This window comes from Doryrhamphus excisus, chromosome 13, assembly GCF_030265055.1.
Source record: "Doryrhamphus excisus isolate RoL2022-K1 chromosome 13, RoL_Dexc_1.0, whole genome shotgun sequence".
NCBI classification, from domain to species: domain Eukaryota; kingdom Metazoa; phylum Chordata; class Actinopteri; order Syngnathiformes; family Syngnathidae; genus Doryrhamphus; species Doryrhamphus excisus.
The window spans coordinates 20,665,795-20,680,620 of record NC_080478.1 but is presented as its reverse complement, the minus strand read 5'-3'; the positions used below and the strand labels follow the sequence as shown (position 1 = coordinate 20,680,620).

Below are 14,826 nucleotides of genomic sequence, written 5' to 3'. Positions count from 1 at the left end.
ATCCAACATGTCTCATATAAAGTGTCTCATCCAACATGTCTCATATAAAGTGTCTCATCCAACATGTCTCATATAAAGTCTCTCATCCAAAATGTCTCATCCAACACATCTCATCCAACATGTCTCATGGTGAGATAATAAAGACACAGAAGAATAAATAAAGTCATATTTAGCTAGAAGTTGCGTAACTCGTCTTTTGGCTTAATTTGGCCTTTTTCTCAGGGATAAATTTCCCATGGTTCTTTGGTTCTCAAAGGTCGGCTGGCACCAACAGCCGCAAACGCTCCAATCACAGCACAGCATGCTGGATGGTAGACGTCAACAAAGATGGCGTCATGGGAATGTTGTACGCTGTAGGTTGTCCATGTAAACATTCCAGTGTTTGTCTTTCTATGCTGATTGATGAGCTTTTATACTCACACACACACACACACACACACACACACACACACACGTGATGCGGTGAATGGCGAGACGTCTTTAGCGGCCAGTCAAATGGCTCATTCATGTGGTCTCCATGGCAACAATTAAAACGTGTTCCCGGCTCTTTTGTGGGCGCCTCGTAGGGAACGTCTCTTTGCTTTTCCTTCTTGTCCAAACGGACCGCTTTCATTCGCTCAACACAAACTCCCAAACCTCTGGGATGCCTTCAAGCGCTTCGTACGACCTCATACTCAATCTGTATGTACAGTATACACTATATGTACTCTATATACTGTACACACGACTACTATGCAGTAGTTGGTGTATACTGTAGTTGTACACACTGTGATAGACTAAATGAGAACGTCATTGTAGCTTTGAACACAACATCAGCCACCGTCCCTCATCGTGTCCTTGAGAGGCCTGAAGGTCAACAATGTCAAACACTTTGACTGGTGTGTACAAACTCATCTATTTAACACACACACACACACACACACACACACACACACACACACACACACACAAGCTGGAGTGTGTGTGAGGGGATAAATGGAGTGTCAGTGTGCCACTTCCTGTTCTTTCACAGCCAGTGGGACATCCATCTCCACCGGAGACATTCACGCACACACACAACACACACGCACACACACACACACACACACACACACACACACGAGAGGGGGCAGGGAGAAGAGAAGGAATAAAATGTGCCCTAATGTTCCCTTTTTTCCTCTCACACACTCTCCTAGCACACACACACATACACAATATACACACATATACACACACACACACCATACTGTGTAGTAGTAGTAGTAGTAGTAGTAGTAGTAGTAGTAGTAGTAACGGTATGGCATCGGTTCATTTTGTTTACAGTACGGCAGAACTGCTAACTCTTTTGGTTTGTGAGGAAGACTTCCGGAAATTGCTTCTGTCTTCCGACATTCCCACTGACGATAAAATTCTCTTTAAATTGTGATGCGTTTGTGTGGTTGTAAAATGGAAAGAACCAGGATGTAGGCATAAATATTGGGTCAATGTCTTCTATTGAACACCGCTAACATCCAGGTGGCTACTAGCTAGCTCTGTTGCTGCCTGGGAGTCCAGCATAGCTAGCATACAGCATCAATTCCTCATCAAAAAACTCTCATACGGCATGTCTCATTTACATAGTGTCTCATATCAACTATCTCATTCAACACTTTTCATTTGGATTGACTCATCCAACATGTCTCATATCAAGTGTCTCATCCAACATGTCTCATATCAAGTGTCTCATCCAACATGTCTCATATCAAGTGTCTCATCCAACGTTTCTCATATAAAGTGTCTCATCCAACATTTCTCATCTAAAGTGTCTCATCCAACATTTCTCATCTAAAGTGTCTCATCCAACATTTCTCATATAAAGTGTCTCATCCAACATTTCTCATCTAAAGTGTCTCATCCAACATTTCTCATCTAAAGTGTCTCATCCAACATTTCTCATCTAAAGTGTCTCATCCAACATTTCTCATCTAAAGTGTCTCATCCAACATTTCTCATATAAAGTGTTTCATCCAACATGTCTCATATCAAGTGTCTCATCCAACACGCCTCATATAAAGTCTCATCCAATATTTCTCATATAAAGTGTCTCATCCAACATGTCTCATATAAAGTGTCTCATCCAACATTTCTCATATAAAGTGTCTCATCCAACATTTCTCATCTAAAGTGTCTCATCCAACATTTCTCATCTAAAGTGTCTCATCCAACATTTCTCATCTAAAGTGTCTCATCCAACATTTCTCATCTAAAGTGTCTCATCCAACATTTCTCATCTAAAGTGTCTCATCCAACATTTCTCATATAAAGTGTCTCATCCAACATTTCTCATATAAAGTGTCTCATCCAACATTTCTCATATAAAGTGTTTCATCCAACATGTCTCATATCAAGTGTCTCATCCAACACGCCTCATATAAAGTCTCATCCAATATTTCTCATATAAAGTGTCTCATCCAAAATTTCTCATATAAAGTGTTTCATCCAACATGTCTCATATCAAGTGTCTCATCCAACACGCCTCATATAAAGTCTCATCCAATATTTCTCATATAAAGTGTCTCATCCAAAATTTCTCATATAAAGTGTCTCATCCAAAATTTCTCATATCAAGTGTCTCATCCAAAATTTCTCATATCAAGTGTCTCAACCAACATTTCTCATATCAAGTGTCTCATCCAACATTTCTCATATCAAGTGTCTCATCCAACACGACTCATATAAAGTGTCTCATCCAACACGTCTCATCCAAAATGTTTCATCCAACACGTCTCGTATAAAGTGTCTCATCCAACACGTCTCAGCCAACATGTCTCATTTAAAGTGTTTCATCCAACATGCCTCACATAGAGTGTCTCATCCAAAATGTCTCATCCAACATGTCTCATATAGTGTCTCATCCAAAATGTCTCATCCAAAATGTCTCATCCAACACGTCTCATCCAAAATGTCTCATCCAACATGTCCCATCTAAAGTGTCTCATCCAACATGTCCCATATAAAGTGTCTTGTCCAACATGTCCCATCTAAAGTGTCTCATCCAACATGTCCCATGTAAAGTGTCTCATCCAACATGTCCCATGTAAACTGTCTCGTCCAACATGTCCCATGTAAAGTGTCTCGTCCAACATGTCACATATAAAGTGTCTCATCCGACATGTCCCATATAAAGTCTCTCATCCAACACGTCCCATTTAAAGTGTCTCATCCAACATGTCCCATCTAAAGTGTCTCGTCCAACATGTCCCATCTAAAATGTCTCATCCAACATGTCCCATCTAAAATGTCTTGTTCAACATGTCCCATGTAAAGTGTCTCGTCCAACATGTCCCATCTAAAGTGTCCAGCTCGTCCAATCCAAAGTGTCTCATCCCCAAGTTCTTATCCCGAATGAGGAAGTAAATGAAATGTTTTTCATGTGTGACTGCTTTCTGCTGTGGTGTCAGCCTGCGCTCATGAATATTTACAAGATATTCTACTGGAAGTGCTTGTCCCCCATACTTGCCAACATCCTCATCCTCATCCTATCATTGCACTCACCCCCCCCCCCCCCCCATTTCCTCCCTCCTCCCTGTGTGTTTGGGTAGAAAGGAAGAAAGTATGTGTTAGCTTTGTTGTCATCACTTCATCTTTCCAAGATGTCCTAACGTCTTCAGTGTAGACCAGCATCATTTGTACCTTAGGAGTCATTTTTGGGCGGCAGCACGGTTTGTACCTTAGGAGTGGTTTTTTGGGGCGGCAGCACGGTTCGTGCCTTAGGAGTGTTTTTCGGGCGGCAGCACGGTGACACGTGTGCTCTCCGGCATATGGAAGCTAAGTGGCGACTCATTTGTTTCAATTAGTCGCATAACACGTCGGATGACTCTCGTCCAGATGCCAAGCAACTTTTAATTGTATTTGATTCCAACATGAAAAAGTACTTCTGTCTCCATGGTGGGACTCACAGGACGGTGGTAGCCATGGTAACCGGCCGTGCGTGACCAAGTAAACTTCATTGCTGGTGCGAGCCAACTAGAGATTGAAGTAGAGATTGAAGTAGAGATTGAAGTAGAGGATCCGGAGTCGAGGTACCGGAATACCTCCGGTGTTTTTGTGGACAACTGAGAAAAAAACATCAAGACTATTGCAAATCAAAACAACATGCATTTATAATGGGGGTGTATTACGTCCAAAATGGCCCCCAAGGGTCCTAGTAGGTTGGCTTTTTCAGACTCCAAACAGGAGAACACAAGGGGGGAAACGTCACATGACCGTGAGACCTCTTGAAAGCTCATTGGCTGACTTTCAACCCCCCTAAAATTTAAATTTGAAGTGTTCTCGGGGGTTCAAATAATTGTTTGGAATTGTGATTCTCGTTAGAGTGACGGATAAGATGGAGCCTATCCGGGATTCCGTTTGAGACACCGCCACAGAGTCTGGAACGTTCTTCCACCAGGAAGTGGGGAAGTGTGCGTTCCTCCTCCTTCTCCTCCGTCCTCGGGCCTTCACATCTTCGTCCATCCTTGCATGGCGATCGTCCCCAGGCGTGAATACATCGCAACTAGCCATCCGTGCACCTCCGCCTCTCACCCCCATTTCTCCAAGATCAGCATTTATCTCCAAGTTTGGATCTCATGCATTTTAATGTCCGCCTTCTTCCTCCCTCCTCTTCCTCTTCAATGGCTTCCTCCAAGCAAACAAGTGAGGGATAAACGTCCTTCCTCCGACTTTCGATCAACATTGGCCATCAGCAAATAAATCTTAGCACTTCCTGGCTGTTGGTCCACACGTTTAGCTCCTTGCTCCGCCTCCTTCCTAAGTGAAGGGGATGGATGGTGGCCGGGCCGCAGAAGATAGCATCTCCATCAGGATCCACGACATTGAGAAATGGCCGCCGCCGCCACCGCCGCTCTGATGTCAGCGTGAGCAGAAACACGGGCGTGCGTGCGCCGTCGGAGACATTTAAATATTCAAATGGCGGCGGCGGTAATGATGAAGGACGAGGAAGAGTAGAATCAAGCAGCTATCGATGCAGAAAATGAAAAGAGGAGCGAGGAGGAGGGAAGAGGCGCTAAAAAGATGAAGAGTTGCACTAACAACGCAGACGAGGACGAGCAAGCGTGACGGTGAAGAAAATAAAGATGAAGGAAGTGATTGACGAAAGACGAAGACGATTCTTGGTCATTTTGTCGCTGCTGTTGGTTTAAAAGTAAACCTTGTTTACCTTCTGATTCCAAAATAGCTTCCGCCTCCGCAGCGCTTCTCAGACATCACGCAGGAAGTAGAAGCGAGCGGAAACACGAACTTGATGCTCTTGAGGATGTCTTTTAAGGCTCTTGTACTTTCAATTGTTGCACTCGTGTACTTATACTTAGTCTGTCGAGTACGGAAATGCGTCCTTGGTCAGTACCCGGATGTTGTACTCAAAACGCAACGACAGTCGTGGATATTCGACTGTACTATACTTTCATAATTTGTACATAGTATACTTGAAGTGTACTGATGAAGTATTCCCAACCTGAATGTAAGCTATCATTGGTTCCATGGTAGCCAATACTTAGTACCCGATGAGCTCTAAGGAGTATTCCTACAACACAGAGAGAAAGGTAATGGTAATGGTAATGGTAATGGTAATGGTAATGGTAATGGTTTAATTTCATTTGAACATGCATCAGATTCCAATTGAGTGCATCCCATAATCAGTTCCCAGTTCCACATGTCCAAAAGGAGTAGGAAGAAGCAAAGCTTATTAAATCCTACCCCTCCATCTGGTACTTTTACAATCACTAACTGTTACATTTGTTCACTTCCTGCTTTCCTAATATAATATAATATAATATAATATAATATAATATAATATAATATAATATAATATAATATAATATAATATAATATAATATAATATAATATAATATAATATAATATAATATAATATAATATAATATAAAACTTATTTTTATCAAACTTAATTTTTTTTATATTTATAAATTTTTTATTTTATTATTTTTTATTTATTTTCTTTTATTTTTTTCTCATACTGAAGAATACGATGACATAATGGGTACCATATGTGAGAAGTATTGGATGACATTTTTAGCTAATTGGTTATTTTTAGCCTTATGCATTATTTTAGCTGTTTGAAGATGAACTATATCAGCAAGTTGAAGTATTTGTAATTTTAGAAAGGAGTTAGTATGTTCTCTGGAGGCGGCATTATGAATTATCCTTACTGGCCTTTTTTGCAGTACATTTAGCCAGTGAATATTGCTTTTACAGTTATTAGCCCATATTTATGTGTGACTGTACATGAGTGTGTCAGTGTGTCATGACGTGTGTGTGTGTGTGTGTGTGTGCGTGCAGAGCAGCCACGCTGAGCTGATGGCGATGGAGAACAGGAAGACCAGCCTGCTGGGCCGAGCGGAGTCTCTGAAGAGGAGCGGGACGGAACTGCCCTCAAACTTCCACCATCAGATCCACAACCTGACACACACATGGACACAGCTGGAGGTAACACACACACACACACACACACAAACACACACAATAAAAGCACTCCTCCATTTGATGATGTCAGACTTGGATTAGCAAAGACGCGGACCGAGAGCATCCATAGAGGTGGAATTCTGAGTTCCTCAGGTCCACTTTAGCATCAAATATCCTCGGCATGTGATTGCTTCCCGCCACTTTGTCCCCTGGCGACGGGCGACGGGCGCGGGCGGCGGTCCAAACATGAAGTTTAATCACAGCCTGCTTACTGCGGCGGAAGAGCGACGCCTCATCTGCTGCCGTCGTTCAATTTCCGAGATGGAATCTGTTGGAAAGGGGCGCTTACATATGTCAGAGCGCGCTCGCACGCTTCCGCTAACGTTGCCACTGCGATCAGGGGCGGCGAGGAGATGAGACGCTCGCAGATGGCGTCGGCGTCGGCGGCGGCGAACTCGGTCGACAGGAGAAGGGTTTTTGTTTCTTCCCCGGAACAAAGTCACGTCGTCGCCTTTCATCGTCCTGATGAGGCACCGCCAGCTGTCGCCTCGCCGCTGCACGCGCCCGAATTAATCAACAAAGTGTGGAAGCGACAATCACCTTTACGTCCTCACCTACGCTCGCCTCATGAGGTCACGCTGACCTTTCAACGCTTGCCATTGTCAGCCACAACAAACACAACTCAAATAACTTTCATCTTCAAGACCTTTGAGCCTTCACCTGGCAGAGAGTAACGGGGGCGTTTATGTATGCTAATGTGGCTAACTCTTTCAAAGTGCCGTGAAAAGTACAAACGCCAGCCTTTCCTCGTTTTCCTGACGGCAAAGGCCATTCTAATATCAGAACAAACAAAAAGCTAACTGACCACAGTCTCAACACAGTCTCGATTTATTTATTTTTTATTGCTATGATTTTATTATTATTAATATAATAATTATTATTATTATTGTTATTGGGCTGCATGGCGGTCGAGTGGTTAGCGGGCTGACCTCACAGGTAGGAGACCCGAGTTCAATTCCACCCTCGTTATAACACACCCGGTTAGCCAGAGAATAAGAAGATGTAGCAGGAGGGATCAGTATTGCCAACATAGCAACGTGGTGTCGACATTTCGGGACCCGTCTAGATACTCTTTGTCAAAGAAGCAACTAGCGACAAATCTAGTGAAGAGACTGTCGGAGACTGTCAAAGAGATGTGGATGAGTGGTTAGCGCATAGGCCGGGAGTTCGATTCCACCATCTGCCATCTCTGTGTGGAGTTTGCATGTTCTCCCCGTGCATGCGTGGGTTTTCTCCGGGTACTCCGGTTTCCTCCCACATTCCAAAAACATGCTAGGTTAATTAGCCACTCCAAATTGTCCATAGGTATGAATGTGAGTGTGAATGGTTGTTTGTCTATATGTGCCCTGTGATTGGCTGGCCACCAGTCCAGGGTGGACCCCGCCTCTCGCCCCAAGACAGCTGGGATAGGCTCCAGCACCCCCGCGACCCTTGTGAGGATAAGAGGTAGAAAATGAATGAATGAATTATTTTATTTATTTAAATGAATTATTTTATTTATTTAAATGAATTATTTTATTTTATTTTATTTTATTTTATTTTATTTTATTTTATTTTATTTTATTTTATTTTATTTTATTTTATTTTATTTTATTTTATTTTATTTTATTTTATTTTATTTTATTATTAGACCATAATAACAGGATTAAGACATAATGACTAACTAGTGCTGAACTAGGGCTGAACTAGGGCTGAACTAGGTCTGAAGTAGGGCTGAACTAGGTCTGAACTAGGGCTGAACTAGGGCTGAACTAGTGCTGAACTAGGTCTGAACTAGTGCTGAACTAGGTCTGAAGTAGGGCTGAACTAGGGCTGAAGTAGGGCTGAAGTAGGGCTGAACTGTGGCTGAACTGGGGCTGAACTGGGGCTGAACTAGGGCTGAACTAGGTCTGAAGTAGGTCTGAACTAGGGCTGAACTAGTGCTGAACTAGGTCTGAAGTAGGGCTGAACTAGGGCTGAACTAGGGCTGAACTAGGTCTGAAGTAGGGCTGAACTAGGGCTGAACTAGGGGTCCGATGGAGCATGGATGGCTTGCGGGTCTCCTGAAGCAGCTGACAAGTACTGTCGGGTCAAGCGACACTCGGCTTCGACAGTGGTCAAAGCAAAAACGCGGATGTGGGAGGTGTTCGGCGAGGCCATGGAACCTAGACTAGACCCAGACTAGAGGTTCTGGCAAACCGTCTGACGCCTCAAAAAGGATCCACCGTGCTAAAATGTAATCCAGATCAGACATGGATCCATTGGACACGTGTCTTCCTTTTTCCAGAACATCCTGGCTGGCCACTCAGGGTCCACGCAGATCATCAGCTGCTCCCCCGCCAAGGTGCGCCCCCGGCCGGCGTCAGCAGAGACCCTTCTCTCGCCGCTCAGCACCGCCATGTTGGAGCAGCTGCAGGCCCGCATCAAGGAGCTGAAGGCGTGGCTACGACACACCGAGATCCTCATTTTCAACTCCTGCCTCCGCCGGGACAGCGAAGCCTCAGCCCAGCTGGCCAGCTTCAAGGTAGGTGTGGCCTCTCCGCATGTTGGAGGAACAAATACCTGGAACCCGGGGCTTCGGGGGGCCGGACACCGTGAGAGCCAGTAGATACTACATGCAGTATCACTGCACCAGTACATAGTACTTTAACCAAGATACGTAGCCACCATCGGATGAACCAATCAGAGGACGTGAAAGTGCTGATGTCGAGGCCGTGGGCCGATTACATTCATAAATGGACCTAAAATGCTCCCTGGGCCGTACTTTGTACACCCAGCTAAGTTCCAGAAGACAAACAAACTTTTGCCAAAGCTTCATCCAATCAAAATAAAATCCAGCGTGCTGAGTATGGCAGCCATGATCTTAATGAGGGCAAAGGATGTATGGAGGAACCGACGCCACGGGAAGCTAACAGGATATTAATCAGCACACAGTGAACAGCTAGCATCGTCTGATTAGCTTAGCAACACACACTCGCTGTAATGTAAATGTATGCAAATGAGGCTCACATACATGCAGACAAATAAAGAAGGATGAAAACACACAAACCTGAGAAGGGGCGTGGTCACATGACACATGTCACATGACATGTGTCATTCTGTTTTTGCATTCGATCCTCGTCACGGCTCATAGCGGGATGCCATCGATCGCAGGCGGAAAGGATCTGTGAGCCGCCAGAGATTGTCAAGTATTGATGGCGGCCATTTAGGAAAGCGAGGGGAAGCGGGAGTCTGCTGTCGTTTGTCGGGTCTTCCTGTGATGGCGTGAACTCGTGAAAGGGTTTGATTGCAAACTATTATACAGCATGGCGTCTTGGAACCCCGTGACCTGGTCTCGTCAACTGGGCCTCTACGTACCTACCTAGTTACCTACCTAGCTACCTACCGACCTAGCTACCTAGCTACCTACCTAGCTACCTACCGACCTAGCTACCGAGCTACCTACCTACCTACCTACCCACCTACCTACCTAGCTACCTACCTAGCTACTTACCTAGCTACCTAGCTACCTACCTACCTACCTACCTAGCTAGCTACCTACCTAGCTACCTAGCTACCTACCTAGCTACTTACCTACCTACCTACCTACCTACCTACCTACCGACCTACCTAGCTACCTAGATACCTACCTACCTACCTACCTACCTACCTAGCTAGCTACCTACCTACCTACCTAGCTACCTACCTACCTACCTACCTACCTACCTACCTACCTACGACCTAGCTACCTACCTAGCTACCTAGCTACCTACCTAGCTACCTACCTACCTACTGACCTAGCTACCTACCTAGCTACCTAGCTACCTAGCTACCTAGCTACCTACCTACCAACCCAGCTACCTAGCTACCCACCTACCTAGCTACCTACCTAGCTACCTACCTACCGACCTACCTACCTAGCTACCTACCTAGCTCCCTACCTAGCTACCTATCTAGCTACCTACCTACGACCTAGCTACCTACCTAGCTACCTACGTACCTACCTACCTAGCTACCTACCTATCTAGCTACCTAGCTACCTACCTACGACCTAGCTACCTACCTAGCTACCTACCTACCTACCTAGCTACGTACCTACCTAGCTACGTACCTACGTACCTACCTACCTACCTACCTACCTAGCTATCTACCTACCTAGCTACCTAGCTACCTAGCTACCTACCTACCTACCTACCTACCTACCTACCTACCTAGCTACCTACCTAGCTACCTACCACTTTCTATCCTCTCCTCTTTCCTTTGTGTATTTTTTCATCCACACACACACACATCCATACATACACACATCCACATACACACACACATACACACACACACATACACACACACACAAGTCCCTCCTCCTGAGCTAACCTGCCTCTTAATTGAATTAGCATCGTGTTAAGATAGCACATCATCCAAACTTCCCTGAGGCCTCCTGTGACTCTCCTTTGTAGGCCAGACGCTTTGGGTGGCGGACACACCAAAAATTAATAGAGTCACGCACACGCACACGCACACGCACACACGCACACACACACACACACACACACACACACACACACACACACACACTGGATCTTTCTGGAAGGTTCAACTTTGCCTTTTTAGCGGGGGGGGGGGTGATGGCAAATAGTGTGTGTGTGTGTGTGTGGGAGGGAGGGAGACCTACTGGCGTGATTGCTGGAGGTCAAAGGTCATTGTAGTGGACGCCAGGGGGGTGCATGTCTCTGTGACGCTGATGATGATGATGATGATGATGTCTAATTTGGTTCCCCAGGATGAAGATGAAGGATTTTTAATTAGCGGATAAAAGTTTTTAATGTAAATTTTTTTTACATTAAAAATAATTTCCAAACTTGGCTGCACGGTGGGCGAGTGGTTAGCGCCCAGACCTCACAGCTAGGAGACCAGGGTTCGATTCCACCCTCGCTCATCTCTGTGTGGAGTTTGCATGTTCTCCCCGTGCATGCGTGGGTTTTCTCCGGGTACTCCGGTTTCCTCCCACATTCCAAAAACATGCTAAAGGTTCTTTTCTCATTCCTTTATTTTGTCCTTCCATCCTTCCTTCCTTCTGTCCTTCCTTCCTATGCAGCCTTGTCATGGTGGAGGTGTCACACACACATTCGTGAGGATGAGCATTCATGCTCTTCGGATCAACAAGCGTCTTTCTTCTTCTTTTGTTGTGTTATCAGTGAGTCTGCCGGTCTCCCCCCTGTGGATGAGTGGAGATGAATGCTCCCTCCCCGCTGTTTGATTCCCGTTAGACCCCCGTCTCCCACCCACCAATCCTGCTCTTTGACCTTCTCGATTTTCTATTTTCATCATTCCTTCTTCCCGTTTCCAAGCCCGGCCCCGCCCCCACCAACACTTTGTGACGTCACAGTCCAGCGTCATGGTTAAGCTAGCTAATTAGCAAGAGTCACATGACTCCCTAATGATCGCATGAGCGTCATAGCTTCCAGAAGGCGCGTGAGAATGAACACGATGAAGAACACCTCGGCTTACTTTTCTCGTTCGAGGCTGAAGGCGAGCACGACAGATGAGGCGTTACCGCGGTAACCACGTCCGCATACGCAGACTTTCATCTTCATCCCCGGCGAGACCAGAAGAAGACTTTTCTCAGCCTAAAGAGGCGAGACGAGGAATCAAAGCAGGTGGAGAGGAGGAAAGAAAGAGGAGACGTTGGAAGACCACGCCGCCTGACATGAAAGGAGAACGTTGATTTAGTGCAAAGACACAAAATGGCCGAAAAGAGGACAACGGGTCACATGACACCAGATAGGAGAACATGGTGGTCAATTGAAGCTGGTCATCTGGCGAGGAGAAGGTTGTGGAATATTCAAAATAGTTTATCCTTCATCGGTATTTGAAGGAAGGATGTGGGAGGGGCTAACCTGGCCGTAACGCGTGTGGAACTGATGACATCATAAATGATGATCAGTGATTGGCTGTCAACAAACTGCACACGTGACAACAAACGAGTAGATGAGGTGATGAGCATGTAGAAGGATGAACTCCATAATCATTTTTTCATTATAACTCATCAAAAGCTGAACAAAAATACAAATATGATGCGTTCAAAGACGCTGATTAAATGTAGGATTCTACACCAGTCACTTGGTGTCGGGAATGTTACTGTTAGTTTGGTGAGACAGCCGGAACAACAGCTCTTTATTTCCGGTTTGAATCATCTCACAACAGGCGCAATACTCCAAAGCTGAAACTCAACTCTGAACCCCCGACGTCACTTCCTGTGTGACTCTTTCACGTCCCAGAGGGAGCGCATTTATCGTAACACTCACAAGCAATGGTTTATTTTCTCTTATTTTCTATACTAATTTAATATACAATATTATATATGAGTGTAAAGGGGACTATAGGGGTGTTATTTCATGTCTGGAGGGCTCTAATCATCTTAACCCTTGTATTATGTTACGGGTCAATTTGACCCGTTTCAGTTTTTGTGTTGACCAAAGTACTGTTTATCCTTTCTTTTTCTTCATGAAATTTTGTGACTTTTCCTCATCTAGGGTCATGAACACAAAAACTGAAACGGGTCAAATTGACCCGTAACATAATACAAGGTTAACTAGCATGATTTGTTAACAAATCATGCTAGCATAACTAGCATGATTTGTTATCATGCTAGCATAACTAGCATAACAAATGCTAATGCTAGCATAACAAATCATGCTAGCATAACTAGCATGATGCTAGCATAACTAGCATGATTTGTTATCATGCTAGCATAACTAGCATGATTTGTTAACAAATCATGCTAGTTAACCTTGTATTATGTTACGGGTCAATTTGACCCGTTTCAGTTTTTGTGTTCATGACCCTAGATGAGGAAAAGTCACAAAATTTCATGAAGAAAAAGAAAGGATAAACAGTACTTTGGTCAACACAAAAACTGAAACGGGTCAAACTGACCCGTAACATAATACAAGGGTTAAAAGCGGTATCAGAAGGCTGTAAACAGGTTTACTATGCTCTAACTGCGAAAATATTTGTAACGAAGGAACCCTACTTCACTGAAATTCTGTACTCGAGTACTTGTACTTCGGTCTTCATGAAGCTAAAGCAGCTAAAGCAGCTAAAGCAGCTAAAGCAGCTAAAGCTAGTGTTCCATTGCGAGCCAGCATCAGAGAGCAAAGACAAGATGGAGGGCAGAAGAGGGTGTTGACGACAGGACAATGAGGACGGTCGGCGTTGAGCTCGTCAGGTATTCATGAGTGGCGCGGTGCCTTTAATGGACTTCATCAACAAATGGACTTCATCAGAGATTTGTAATGAATGTTAATTGATTGACGCATCCTCGGTGAAAGCTGACAAAATCCTTTCTTTTTGTCCTTGGCGGCTTCGGCCATCTTGACTAACATCTGATGGATGAAATTCCTGGAGTAACAACGTGACGTTTGAGTGTCATTAAGCTAAAGTAGATGAAAACATGCTAGCGTAAAGTTGTGTCTTCTTTGGAAGAAACAGAACAAAAATCCTTTGCTTTGCTCTTCTTTGTCCAATGCTTGAGTGACATTGCCACATGACCCCCCCTCAAGTAATTAGATTACAGAGATGAAGAGTCAGAGCAGAGTTAAGAGGATTTTGTTGTTTTTTTTTTCGGAGAGATTTAAGAATAAGAGGGAATCAGATATTCCTCTTCCTCGGGATGCCTTCATCCTTCCAGGAAGACAATCGCTAAGATACCTGAGCTGCTGCTCCACCTTGACTTGACCTTGTGGCCGCGTATTAGCATCATACAAGCGGGTCTTGTCTTACAATGTTTGTGTTCTGGTTTTCCATGTACTTCCTTAAGTACTTCCTTAAATGCTTCATCCTGGACACAACGGAACAAGGACTAACGACGTGCGTGCAGCAGGCGAATACGTACTGTAAGCGGAAAAATACGTCGTTTTTCGCTAACTTTGTTCCCTTCATTTTGTTTCCCAAACGTGAGCCAGACTCTTGTGATGGCTGTGCGTCAAAGAAAAGGAAAGTTGAAATGAAGTGAAATTAAAAGTTAGGGGAAATTAGGAGAAATTAACATCGGTTGTCTTCCTGTCACGACCATCGTGAAGATAAAGACGGTATCTTGTAGGGTTGTGATCGATAAAACGATGGGACCGGATATCCGGTTTGGAAGAATCCGCCATTAATCTGTTGATGAATCAATCATAGAGACATGCACCAGGTATCATGAGGTAATCAATCAGTGGCTTTGTAGCCTGCTTCATGGCTTACCAGGACCGAAGATGAGCATGGATGTAAACAGTAGCAGCATGCTAGCTTTAGCAAAAAAATAAATAAAAAAATCCGGAACATCTTTGTTTTTCCCAAGGGCAAAAGCTCCGCCATTTGTAATCAAGTCCA

The 14,826-nt window shown here is 44.5% G+C and overlaps 1 protein-coding gene across 8 annotated transcripts in view; it reads left to right on the top strand.

Annotated features, from left to right (window-relative positions):
* The window catches only part of LOC131139972 (A-kinase anchor protein 6-like), a 99,228-nt gene that overhangs the window by 68,866 nt on the left and 15,536 nt on the right, over positions 1 to 14,826 (top strand). For all 8 annotated transcript variants that reach the window (XM_058089960.1, XM_058089959.1, XM_058089957.1 and 5 more), the window contains 2 exons: positions 6,313 to 6,459; positions 8,762 to 8,998. In XM_058089960.1, coding sequence (XP_057945943.1) covers positions 6,313 to 6,459; positions 8,762 to 8,998 — 384 coding nt within the window. The remainder of the gene's footprint in view (positions 1 to 6,312; positions 6,460 to 8,761; positions 8,999 to 14,826) is intronic.